Raw genomic sequence first — 13,088 nt, 5'->3', positions numbered from 1 at the left:
CCCTCAAGCTTCTGCAGGAAGCACAAACCACTGCCCAGATTCTTGCTGCCCAAATCGACACTGTTGGTTCAGTGTACACCTTTGGGGCAGCAAGGTTAAGAGAATGAGCAAAGGAGCCTATCTTGACCACCTTCAACATCCTAGCAGCCACACCCATATTTGCAGCATATTCGACTGCTACCACCTGAGCTGACGAATCTCTTCTGCCACCAATTCTCCTGTCTGGGACTCATAGACATGCAGCTTTAGTGTGGAGAACCCTTTCTTTCAGCTGACCTTTTTGCTGACTAGCCAACTCGAGTTGGCTGAAGCTGCAGGCTTTCTGTGAGGCTGCAGTTTCTGGGGCCGGTTGCACCAACTGGTCTTGCCTGGTCTTAGCTAACCAGGCGTAACTTGGCGTTCTAAGTCCAGTCACATGTAGGCTTGCGTCAGTTTCACTCTGGTCTTAAGCCTTCTTCTCACTCAAACCAGTTATAGTTAAGTTATAGTTACTACTTTCATCAAAAAGTAACTAACTGAATTATTACATTATGAAAGTAACTAATTATAGCATAGCCTACCTCTGTGAAGTGCCGCTCCTTACAGACGTTGTTTGGATGAACTGACCACGGATGAATTGATCAGCTCATTGTAAAACATTTATTTATTTATATGTGGTGATTTATGTACGTACACAGCCCCGAGGTAGCGTTGCTCTTGCTCTTGTGACCAGCATTTATCTCGGTAAACCTCTAAAAACCTGTGGGTAAGTTACTCGCTTGGCTGCTCCCACAGTGGCTCTGCACTTCTCCGAAAACGTCGGAGCAAATCTACTTACAGGCGTTATTTGGATAAACTGACCACAGATTGGGAATCTAAACGGTCACTTTCTCGCTGCTCACAATTGTTTAGGCTGCAAGATATCCGCTGCTGGTCGCAAGCGATCGCAAGCCAAAGCCATCGAGGACGTGCATGTGTAACGGAGGTCCACGGGTGTGCCACAGTCACAAGGTACCAGTAAGGAGAAGTGACAGGTTGTGACGGTTAGCGGTAGGCTGGAAGTAAATTCACTCACCCATAAAATACATGCTAACCAATTTGTCAAGCGGTTGTCAACCTCTTGGCGAAACGGTTAGCATCGCCGCCTGCGGTGCGGGAGACCGCGGGTTCGATCCTCGCCTAGGGCAAGTCCGAACCAACAACATCGGTCACACATGCAGCGTCATTAGACGTCACATCCGGAGGACTGTGCGGGAAATTCAGAACCAGAATTGCATCTCATTATGCAGCGCACGGCCTGTTCAAGGCAACAGAGAGATACGTGAGTGGGCTCATTCTTTTTGGTTTTGAACGCTTCATCACCCATTAGCATTAAAAAACTTAAATGTGCATTTCTTCACAAATCCTGCCCCAAGTTCCTTTAAGTTTAATTAAAAGCAGCATTTACCAGTCGATCTACGTTCCCACCCTCACCTATGGTCATGAACTCTGGGTCATGACCGAAAGAACTGGATCCCGGATACAAGCGGCCGAAAGGAGTTTCCTCCGCAGGGTGGCGGGGCGCTCCCTTAGAGATAGGGTGAGGAGCTCTGTCACCCGGGAGGAGCTCGGAGTAGAGCCGCTGCTCCTCCACATCCAGAGGAGCCAGCTGAGGTGGCTCGGGCACCTGTATAGGATGCCCCCTGGACGCCTCCCTCGTGAGGTGTTCCGGGCATGTCCCACCGGGAGGAGGCCCCGAGGAAGACCCAGGACACGCTGGGGTGACTACGTCACTCGGCTGGCCTGGGAACGCCTTGGGGTCCCCCCGGAAGAGCTGGAGGAAGTGTCCGGGGAGAGGGAAGTCTGGGGATCCCTGCTCCGACTGCTGCCCCCGCGACCCGGACTCGGATAATGCGGCGGACAATGGATGGATGGATGGATAAAAGCAAAATTATATTCATATGAGAACTGCTTATGTTAAACTCTCGGTCTCTGGCAAGTGGCTACAATGGGAAGTGCTGTTGTTTTTTTCCCCCCGTATTTATTTATTTATTTATTTAACATTAACATTTAATCTATTTAGGCATATAGGACACTTTATAGCGCCAACGACTATTAAAGTCCCGATCAGTTTTGTTATTTTAATTTTATAGGCTATAGACTTAATTATGCCCCTCTGGCCAGTGTGAGCCACACAATACGTGGGCAGATTTGTTTTTTTCTGAATTGTACGCTTCGTGTCAGGGCTCCATTCATTCTGTCGGGGGTTGTATTTGTTTAGCTCTGCTAACGCTGAAGCTCAAGGTTGGTGATGTCGGTCGACCGCCGCTCATTTATGATCCAGAGATGTTTAATCATTTGTTTTTGGATTTGTTCCCCATATTTTCTAATAAATTGCCATCATCAAGTCAAATATTTGGTTAGAGTGTGAGATAGTTGTACTTGAAGTATTTTCATTTAATGCTTTATACTTCTTATACATTTCTGTAAAGATAAACTTGCGAAGATAAACATTTTTACACCCATAAACCTTATATGTGATAGGTGCTAAATGCCAGCAACTATTAACGGCACTTCAGTAACAGTAAACATTAATATGTGTAATTGCTTACCATAACCTATATGGTTCAACACATTTTGTCTCACCACACAGATAAACCATGTTTCACTCTTGGACCCCAGCTGTAGGCTAAGAAAACTACATTAAGCATTAATCAAACTTCCAGTAAGTTATCAAACAAAAGCTATTTTACCGTGAAAATTACATACAATCAAGGAATCAAATGGCTGTTTTCCACACATTACATTTTCCATTACATTAAAAGTAGGATTAGGTTTAGACTGTACTGAGGTCAGAAGCAGGAATGGTTTAGTCCTTTCCATTCAAATGGTGGTGTGGATCGAAGGAGAGATGGATCAGTGTTGAATGAGGTTGGAGTTACAGCGGCTCCTTAATCTTCTATAACTATAGCACCTCCTTGGCCTCCTGCTGCGTCCTGAACAAAAAACAAACAAAAACAACACAACATGCATTTATTAATGACAAATTAACAGCAAGTTTCAATACAACTCAAAAACATGGAAATGTTTACATGATTGACTGAGCTCAAAATCCATAAGCATTTTTCAACTTTTCAACAATAGCAAAAAAACATTTTCCTTTATGTCTCCTTTGTGTCTGTGTTCAGCTAGTCAACACACCCTATAATGTGCACATTAAACACTGAAGACCTCTGTATAACACCTACTTGGCCCATGGGAAGTAGTCAACACACAAGGATTCACTGGCTGATAGGATAACTGGTATCATGTACCTGAAGTGATGATAATGAAATTTAAAAAATAGCAACACATATTATAAACAGCTGATCTAAATGCCCATTTGAGGGGGTACTTACATAGCACTGTCTGGCACTTGCTGCAGCACTGCTTTGAGAAGAGCTCTTTTTTCGATGCTTTTTCATGCAGCAACAGCAAACAATTATCATTAAGATAGTCCCAACAGCACCAACAGCAATGCCAATAAACACAGATACGGGAACATCAACTGTAAGGGCAGAAAGATGTGGACACTTTAGTAACAATATTTTAAACATGTTTCTGCTTCTGTGAAGAAAAAATGAGCTATTCCTTACCCCCCTTTACTTCCAAATGCACAGTCATGACCGGGTATCTGTTTTGGTCCACGAATTCAAAGGTGCCAGAATCCGAGCTTTCCACAGGATCAATTACCATGTAATTATCTGCGATCTCAAGCCTCCCATTAAATAGCTCACTTATCGCAGAATATTCCGGGTAAGAGGACCCTCTACGGGTAAAAGTCACGTCCCCCCGGAGAAAGAAAATGGGGTACTCAACGACGAGCCGCTCCTTTGGATCTTTATAAAAGTGCAGTGTATGTACTGTGGTGAAGAGCAGATTCAGAATATTTAGTCAAATACACTGCATAGCTATAATTTTACTACACAGCTTCTATCAAGGTTACTAACATCACCTTCTACAGTTAAGATTCTCCTCTTCAGCAAAGTTTTGTCTTTTGCCCGGACATTGTAGATGCCGTTGCTAGCTTGAGTGGCGGATTCTATCTCCCAGGCATCATTACGCAGCCTTCCTCTTTCACTGTCATAGTTCCGACCGTTGCGACTCCACAAGTCCCTTTTCAAGCCTTTTCTTCTGTATGTTGGACTGAATTCCATCTTTTCAGCCTCCTTAGGCATAGGCCAGGAGAGGCGAGACCCGTAATACGTGGTGATCTCCTCAGCACATTCTGAAAACATTTACAGAAAAAAAATCATTTAGCCACCACTTAGCTAATAGAAAAACCTCTTAACACAAGGGTTTTCTAATGGAATAGAGTATTTAAATATGCAGTTGAGAAGCAGTACCTAGTGTGGTGTTCTCACCATCAATTTTTAATTTGAAGATAGTGAATTGTCTACCGCCATCAGGTGGTGTCACAACAAAAGTTCCTTCATGTAGTTCAGACAAATCTCTCAAATAAGCTTTGGAATTGGAGAATTTGATTTCTGAGTCCTTTACCTGGATATGTCAAGACAACAAAGACAACAAACATTTACTGTCCCATAATTCTTGATCTGAACAGAAACCAGATCTTGCCTTAAATGGATGTCACAGCTGTAAAGTTGCAGCAGTAGGAACATCTCACCCTTCCGTCTTCAAACAACACTCTTGTCATATACGACAAATGAAAGGTCAGCTTTCCACTGAAACGAGGGGGTGTATATTCAGGTGGTATTGTGAAACTGCCACCGTAGCACACTCTTTTCTCCTCTAATCCAGTGGATGAACCTTCAATCAGAAAGATACAAGGGAAGAAGAGCAGAGAATAGCTATTAAAATAAATGTAAATTTGAATTCCTTGTGTCAAGAAGAATGGAGTGGTTTATTGTATCGAATGCTGCACTTAAATCGAGCAGCACACGGATGGAGCTCAATAATGTATTAGCAATTTAAAGGTCATTTGTGGCTTTCTAAAAAGACAGTGGCATTTCTATGATGTGGGTGGACAGCTGAGCCAATATTTTTAAAGATATTGTTCTGTTCCAGAATGGAGAGAAGCTGCTTGGAGACAGTTTTTTATAGAAATAAAAGGCAGTTTAGAAATTGGCTATCAAGGCCTCATTACATTGTAGAAAATGCTTTAACTCTGATAGAACCTATATTGAGTAGTTGAGTTTTCTATTCCATATAATTAAAATTAAAGAGACCCCGAGGTGCTCTCAATTTCTCTCGCTGTGAGACTCCCGGTCTGCAACTGGCTGCCTCATTTGCATAAAGTTGAACTTCTCTCAACTTCTAATTTGACGCTCTCGATGCGTCGACGCTCCCAACGCCTGTCTCCATTGAAAATGAATGACTTCCGGCCGCCGCGACACTCCCGACACTTTTGGTGTGAACGCACAGTTAAAGCGTGTGAGCGGCTTCATGGTGCATTCAAGTGCACCTCGTAAACTCATAAATCTATATCGAAGTTGCTTTTTGTTCTTATTTAAATTTGTTGAAATACATGGAGATCTGTCTTACTTTGTTGTTGTTGTTTTTTACCACATTCTTTTTTAATGATCTAAACAAAATGATAGAACAAAATTACTGAAGCAAAAACATTTGCCCATTCAGAATCCCATTCATTTCTGTATAGTCAAAAAATTAATTAATTAATTTAAAAAAAAAATTTAAAATTGTTTTCTAAAATTCCAACATATTTTTGTTCTACGTGTCCCCAGCTGCCTCTTTGGTAATTTTCAAATACTTTTACTGTACCATTTACTAATAATCTGATGCTGCAATCATACCCAATACACTCAATCTGCCTACATAGGCCGTTTTAGAAAATTCATTTTTTTTTAAATACAACATTTCAAATTGTTTTCTGCAAACTCCACCAGATTCTAGTTCTACATGTCCTCAGCTACCTCTGTGGTAACTTGTGGATAGCGTGACCGAACTTCTCCGAAGCGCGGATGGTGTGACCGCAGTAATAAACATCAACTGGAAAGAGGCTGCCCCACGCCCTATCCTGCATGTCACCCCCCCTGCCTCCCATTTCCTGTCTCTCCCTGAACTATCCATTAAAGACCCCCTCCCATGAAGATTGTGTTTCGTGCTTTTCACATGTTCCTGTGGCATTTTTCTTCTGTTAGAGGACATATAAGCAGAAAAGGAAATGCAAAATTGCATTTCTGAGTTTTTCTGCCTTCAAATTGCTGTGAACTAATGGCAGTTTCAGGGAGACTGGAGTTGATGTGTCACAGCTCTAGGGGAGGGCACTAGTGCTACAAGCTCACCACCGTTCTGCATCTGGCTCAGAGGTGAAAGCCTTGACAGCTCAGTGTAGCTGTGAAGGTATTAACAGGTATAGCTCATCTGGTAGAGCAACTTACACTGTGAGCAAGTACTATATTCCAGTCTGGGATCGAATCCCAGTGTGCAGTTTTACACTAAACACGCTGAATCGGTAATTGTACAATGTCTTCCTGTCAGCGAGCGAGGGGGTGGTTGGGCGGGTGCAGAGCAACGCAGTCTCCGTCCACCCTCCAGAGGTGCATTGCTAATGAGCTGCTGGTTTTAAAATAATCAAAAAGGGTCGCGGGAGGGGGACTTTAAAGGTGAAAAAAACAAAACAAATAGGCCCTGAAAAACCTGTAGCCTACTGTCTATTGATCATCTCTATACTCACCAATGATGAAACTGAAAACAGTCAGGAACAACATGTCCTGCAGAGAGAGAGAGAAAAAAAGATTAGGTTACCAATGTTGTTAACCGCTCAAAAAACTCAATAAGGAGCATGAGACTTTTAACAAAAACAAGTTATTTACTCACTGTGCAATATTCACGTCTTTCCTCTCGGACAATGTTGCTCGTGTTAGTAGACTGTTGAAGTAGGATGATCTAAGTAGCTAATAGCCTACTGATGTTGAGTCGGAGTTTATAGGCTACAGGAGAGAATAAAGCTGTGCTGCTCGTGTGATAGGCTACATGATGTCTGTAACTGCAGCAGGGCGGGGTGTGTATGGAGGCCATAGAGTGCCATCTACAAATGGGGGAAGGACATACGGGAAGGAACAGGGATACACACACACACACACACACACACACACACACACACACACACACACACACACACACACACACACACACACACACACACACACACACACACACACACACACACACACACACACACACACACACTAGGAAACAGAAGACACCGAAAGAGGCAAGCCCGCTCTCCATGCTCTTCCAATTGTAATTTAAGCCCATCTTTGCCAACCCACAATGTCATAGCTTTAAGACCAACACTCCAGCACCTTTTGAAATGGAAAGTAGACTAAATATGCACAACAGAAGCAGAAAACTATACATTTACTTCTGCTGATTTGAAGCCGCCTCACCTAAGCCCCATTCTATTATGGACACCTCTCTTTTGGCAAGTTTAGTCAGTGTTATATTAATAAGTCTGTTTAATGTTAGTGAGCAAAAAAGTGGATTTTAGTCAGGTCAGGACTAAAAACTGGAAAGCCTGCAGCACTCAGTCTCCCTGGTCAATTACAGAGTCATGGTGAACAGGGTTAATACATATCATGTATCATGTCTTGTCTTGTGTTTTTAACTGGACCCAGAGTCTGTACTAATAAATTATCTATCTATCTATCTATCTATCTATCTATCTATCTATCTATCTATCTATCTATCTATCTATCTATCTATCTATCTATCTATCTATCTATCTATCTATCTATCTATCTATCTATCTATCTATCTATCTATCTATCTATCCATACATATCATAATACATAATAAAGACATACCAGTAATTTAGTTATATAACTAAAAAAACAACACAGAGTGATGTATTCATTTCTCCATTAATTAACCCATACAGTATAGTAAATCTCATAAAAGATTAATGAAAGACAACCCAACAGGAACAGGTGGCAACAACACAGAAAGGAAACACCAACTGAATAGCTACGGTGATGCAATAATAACCTGTGATAAGCGACCAGTGAAACTTCATTTAGGAGTCACCAAAACTTCACGTTCAGAAAACCGGGATGTTTTTCTGCCATTTAGGGGGTGGCAAAAACAGAACTATTGATTGCCATTTGTCTGTCTGTTTTTAAATTGTGGTTAAATAAGTGAACAGGTAGACAGTCATAATATTAGTATGTCTGTTGTTGGTTTTTTTTTAACAAACACTTGTTATATTTAATTTAAACAGTTGTTACACATAAAGTAAAACTACTCATAATATTAAATAAATGGATGCTGTAGTACAATCGAATTATATGCAATGTGTAAACAATTAGTGTTGTAGCTCATTTAAACAGTTGTGTTTTAAACAGCTACTTTTCTCTTGAGAAGTGTAAAATATTGCGATGCATCATATAAATCCTTTTGTATGCAAACTATCAATTTGTGCAGTAAGCAAAGCAAATACAGGACACAAGTTACTAAAATTATTATTTATGATTTTTTCCCCCCCCAGTAAAATGTGCATTACATTTCTGTGCATAAATAGGCCCTAGTGATGATGTGAAAGAGCATGCATCGGTAGTGGTTTTATATCCTTGAGGAGAGATTTCAGGTTTCATGTTACCGCCCTGCCCATCATCATCTTGTACCCATCTTTATAACTGTGCTCTCTCTTTTACGCTAATTGCGTGCTTACGCGTAGACAGAAGGCAAACGACGTAACGAGGGAAGGATTCAGCGTATCTGTTGCTGAGAATACAACTTACCCCATCGCCATAGCTGGCAAAGGGACCAGTGCTCATGCGCGATGTGGTGGTTATCGTCTTAAACACTATCACATAATCATTCACAAACACCCAGCCGAGGACTTCATCTCCACACATCCTGCAGGTGAGATCTGGACGTCAAAGACGGTGTTATCATGTTTATCTTATCATTAATTCACGGCCCATCGGCCCGCGCTGTGTCGCTGCATGCTGGGAATCGGCGTCATGGAGCAGACTGTCATGATGACTGCTGCTGCTGCTGCTGCTGCTGCTGGGTGGGATGGACGCAGCCTGCAACGCTGTGTTTTGGGGCTCCCACTGTGTGATTGATGATCTCATGTCCTGCGACTGGCTGCTTGTTGAGGCCGCATGGAGATGCATGACAATCGTGTGTGTGTTTGTCCATATATGTGTGTGTGTGTGTGTGTGTGTGTGTGTGTGTGTGTGTGTGTGTGTGTATCCTCCTTATACATCGTGTTTACACATGAAACATTCCCGTCTATCATTACAGGAGAAGATGTCCCCCTTTGCCCTATGCATTGCTCTTTTTGCCCTTCCACTTGCTGTGGGTAAGTGCTTGAACATATAACTTTTTATGCAGGCACCTACAGTAACAAAACAAAAAATAAGGCTTGATTTTTTTTTTTCATCAGGGATATAGGCTTACTCCTATTTTCTCTGGTGTTTATCTTTTTGTGTGAGGTAACAACTAACTTTATTAATTATTTTAGGCCCTTCGTTTTATACAAATATTATTATAGCAACAAAAAAAATGGTTTGGGCTCAAACACAATGAGTGAAATGTTGCCATTAACATCATCGTCTGAGTCCACTTCAGAATTATCATGGGATGAAATTAAATAAAGATTTTGACAGAAACTTATATTGACTTATATAGAAAGCTTTTTAGTCATCACTTAAATGACATTTTAACATAATTTGGTGTTTAAAAAAGAAAGAAAATAAATGGGAAAAACAGAAAAGATGGAAAGGTAAAACTTTAAGACACTTACCTAAGTGGGTTTATGAAAGGATTCAAAACACATAACTGATATCAGGAGCTTCCAACTGCAAAAGTCTGTTCACCAGCCGCGAACTGGCGGTAACAAGCCAATTCCCGCACGCTGATCTAATGCCAGGCATTCAAGAAGTCAACAAAATCAATCCAGTGCAAGACCACTGAGTGCTTTTTTCAAATAAAGGAAACAATTACAGACAGGCAGTATAAATCGGCTAGCACAGAGGTAGTCTACTATGTTGAATATACTAACTGAAAATAATCAAATTATAAACCATAAATTAAGTGATTAACATTGCTAAAATTACAATAAAGGTGATATTCCAGTGCATGTTGAATAATAACAATAACAATAACAATAACAATAATAATAATTTAAAAAAAAATACTCTTGCTTGATGTGTCAGCAGACATATTTAATCATTTGCATACAAAATATATTCCCAGAGAAGGTTTTCAGTTTTATTTTTCACTTTGACAGGGGGAAGAGAAGACGTTCAGACTGTGTGTACAGGGAAGGAATTTCGTCTGCCGGTCTACTCAAATTCAAGAACAGTGACTTTCACACCGAACCCTGAGGGACCAAGGCACGTCTTGCTGGAAAGAACCACGGTGAGTGGAAGCGTGTGCCTTGTGATTCATTATTGTGTGGAAGGACTGTCTAAACCTTTTTACAACTGCAGGTAAAGGACCCCCGGTTTGAGTGGACAAGAGATAAGATGTTAGTCCTGAGAGAAGTGACTCACAGTGATCAGGGACTTTATGCCATCAAAATGCTCTCTGGATTCACCTACGAGGCTGTTCGTCTGATAGTTTCAGGTATGGTAGTTCTTGCTCTTTTGTAAATCTATCGCTGGTTCTCATTGTGATCTAGAGCCATGAATTATCTTGAAAATAGTGATCATTTTCTGCCGTCTGTTCATCAGATTCTTCAATGTAGTAACAGTCCTCATGAAAAATGCTCCATCAATGGAAAAAGGCCTTTGCTCAAGTAAAAGTTTGGCTGTATTTTTAGAAAATACATTTTAAAAATGTACATTGAAAAGTATAAGATTGAACATACAGTAGGCCCAGTCGCATTTCTCCTCCATTAACACTAGCACTTGGTTTCAAGTGGCCTTCAAAGGGCGATACCCCTTGACAATAAAATGAGAAGTGTTGAAGTAGAGATCTTGCCCTACAGAATGGGACAGCACTTGGTGTAGCCGACATGTTCACCTACGTTACACGTATCGACGATGTAGGAGCCACAACCTATAGTGGGTTTTAAGGGTTGAAAACCACTTCCCCTTGCTCTTAAAAGAATTGGGGCAGCCTACATTTACAGGGCTATACTCATTCTGCAAAAAAATGCTGCCTGTATGTGCAGCATTAATAGGACTCTGATTGCTATTGCATGAATGTGAACACGTCATTTCACTGTTGTTGCTGAGGCATGGACCTAGTTTTAGGTTCTTTATTTACAGTCTGACAAGGCAAACTGGCAGCTGTAATGAACAGTGCAACCTTTACCTGTCAAATGTAGTGATGTAAAAGTATAAAATGAGATTTAAAATACTCAAAGTATAAACATGCTCTCTCATCTTCGTCCTGAACCAGAATGCATTAAAAACTACCACAGAAACTACGGAGACAACTTTGAACACCACATCCCTGAAAATGGCTCCCTGCTGGAGTTTTCCCCGCGCGGCGCTCCACCTGAGGCCATGCCCATCGTGCTCTGGAATCGGACTAACCCTGAAACCAGTGCCGCTGGGCGGGGCCGGCTGCTGCAGAGCGGGAAGGTCTGGGTGGCCGAGAGGGTGACGCAGGTGGACCAGGGCAACTACACAGTGAGAGACGCACGGGGGAAGGTGCTGTCCCGCCTCACCCTCACTGTCCGTGGTGAGACGAAACAAATTACAAGAGGCTGAGCGCTTTAAAAAGTTTACTGGTGAATTTCTTTAACTTACGGTTTCTGTCAACAGTTATGGTTGTATTTTGTCTTTCCCTCTCTCCGTTTCACACCCTCTCATACTGCCTTGTTCCCTTCTTTGTCTGCTCCTCCCTCCATGTTCATGATCCCATATGTGGACGCAGGGCGCTCCTTCAATATCACCCGCTTCACCAAAGAGTCTCTAAATCTGCCCCTGTTTCTCCCTGTCCCTCATACCCACCTCATTTTTTCCCCCACCCCACACCGCGATGAATCCTCTCGGGGCTTTTTCGACCCCAAGCCCCATGTGCAGCTGATCCGTGACGGCTACATAACAGACAGCGACATGCGCTACCGGGGTCTCATCTCCATAGGCAGGAACGGTAGCGTCAATGAGGTCGTCATAGCGAGGCTAACTCCGACGCATGAAGGGGTGTATGAAATCAGAGACAGGGATGGCAACCTGGTGTCATCCACCTTCTTGCAGGTGATCGGTGAGTGTGTTTGTGTTGCTTTGTTTGTGTCGCTGTTTTGTTTTTTTCCCCCTCCAAAATATCTCTGCATTTCTTATCTGTCTTCTCTCAGGGGGAAAATGGGTCCGATGGCGAGCATTCTTCAAGAGCATCACGCTCCCTTCTGGGATGTTTGTGTCACTGGCTGGTTTCATCCTGTTCTTGAAGCGCTACCCATCCTGCACCCCATCGAAGATCATCGCTGGCCTCAGAGCCAACCGCACACCGGCTGCCAACCCCCCGAGAGTCAACATTCAGGTTTGTATATACACTGTTACATCCTACTTACTGTCACAATTTGTTTATTTTACATGGTTTATGTTAAAGTTTCTTAAAGTTTATCTTTTTATATACAGTGTGTCTTTTGCTACTGCCTTCACTGTCTGGAGATGTTGAACCACACTTTGCTGTGCTGTTGCTTATGGTAATATATGTAGTTCAACCTTATCTTAAAACCACTACTTTCACAGTTGAACAGTTAACCACACACTGCAGAAAGAAAGTTTCCCATTCGCAACACTAGTGTTAAGTCATGCTAATTATAATTAACTTAGGCTAATTGGTTCACCAAATCTTTCAACAAAGTTGCAGAGTGCTTTGGAAGGAATACACAAAATAAAAGCAGTCTACTTTAATGTACTTCACTTCATTTGCCAGGTAAATATTGCACTGTTCATTTCAGTTGCTCTCTCTCACTCTCTCTCTGTCTGTTTCTACATATGTTTGTGTGTATGTGTGTGTAGGACTACAGCCAGCCCAGCCCTGAGCCCTACTTGGGTCACTCTCAGCAGCCAGGCACACCAAGAAAATGGACCCCAAGGGCCAGTCCTACTCATAGTGTAAGGCGAATTCATTTAATTAAATGCGTTGTCAGGTTTAATATTGTGTTTTGTGTCTGTGCTTATGTGCTAAACGTGTAACTA

General features: G+C 42.1%; 1 protein-coding gene and 1 long non-coding RNA gene across 2 annotated transcripts; both read right to left on the bottom strand.

Annotated features, from left to right (window-relative positions):
• Positions 1–3,205: 3,205 nt before the first annotated feature.
• Positions 3,206–3,787, bottom strand: LOC310992530. Its single transcript, XR_014595696.1, has 3 exons — positions 3,594–3,787; positions 3,357–3,505; positions 3,206–3,272 (listed from the first exon to the last, which is right to left on the bottom strand). It is a non-coding gene; the product is annotated as an uncharacterized lncRNA (long non-coding RNA).
• A 121-nt stretch (positions 3,788–3,908) lies between these two features.
• LOC310992243 (uncharacterized protein) lies at positions 3,909–6,856 on the bottom strand (the record flags this gene model as incomplete). Its single annotated transcript, XM_083980262.1, has 5 exons — positions 6,799–6,856; positions 6,656–6,692; positions 4,625–4,767; positions 4,362–4,497; positions 3,909–4,225 (listed from the first exon to the last, which is right to left on the bottom strand). Exons 2-5 carry the CDS (start codon positions 6,687–6,689, stop codon positions 3,909–3,911), a joined length of 630 nt encoding a protein of 209 aa, XP_083836388.1. The 5' UTR covers positions 6,690–6,692; positions 6,799–6,856.
• Positions 6,857–13,088: the final 6,232 nt, after the last annotated feature.

The sequence above is a fragment of the Trachurus trachurus genome, assembly GCF_905171665.1.
Source record: "Trachurus trachurus genome assembly, chromosome: 10".
NCBI classification, from domain to species: domain Eukaryota; kingdom Metazoa; phylum Chordata; class Actinopteri; order Carangiformes; family Carangidae; genus Trachurus; species Trachurus trachurus.
This window is presented reverse-complemented; position numbering and strand designations above follow the sequence as displayed.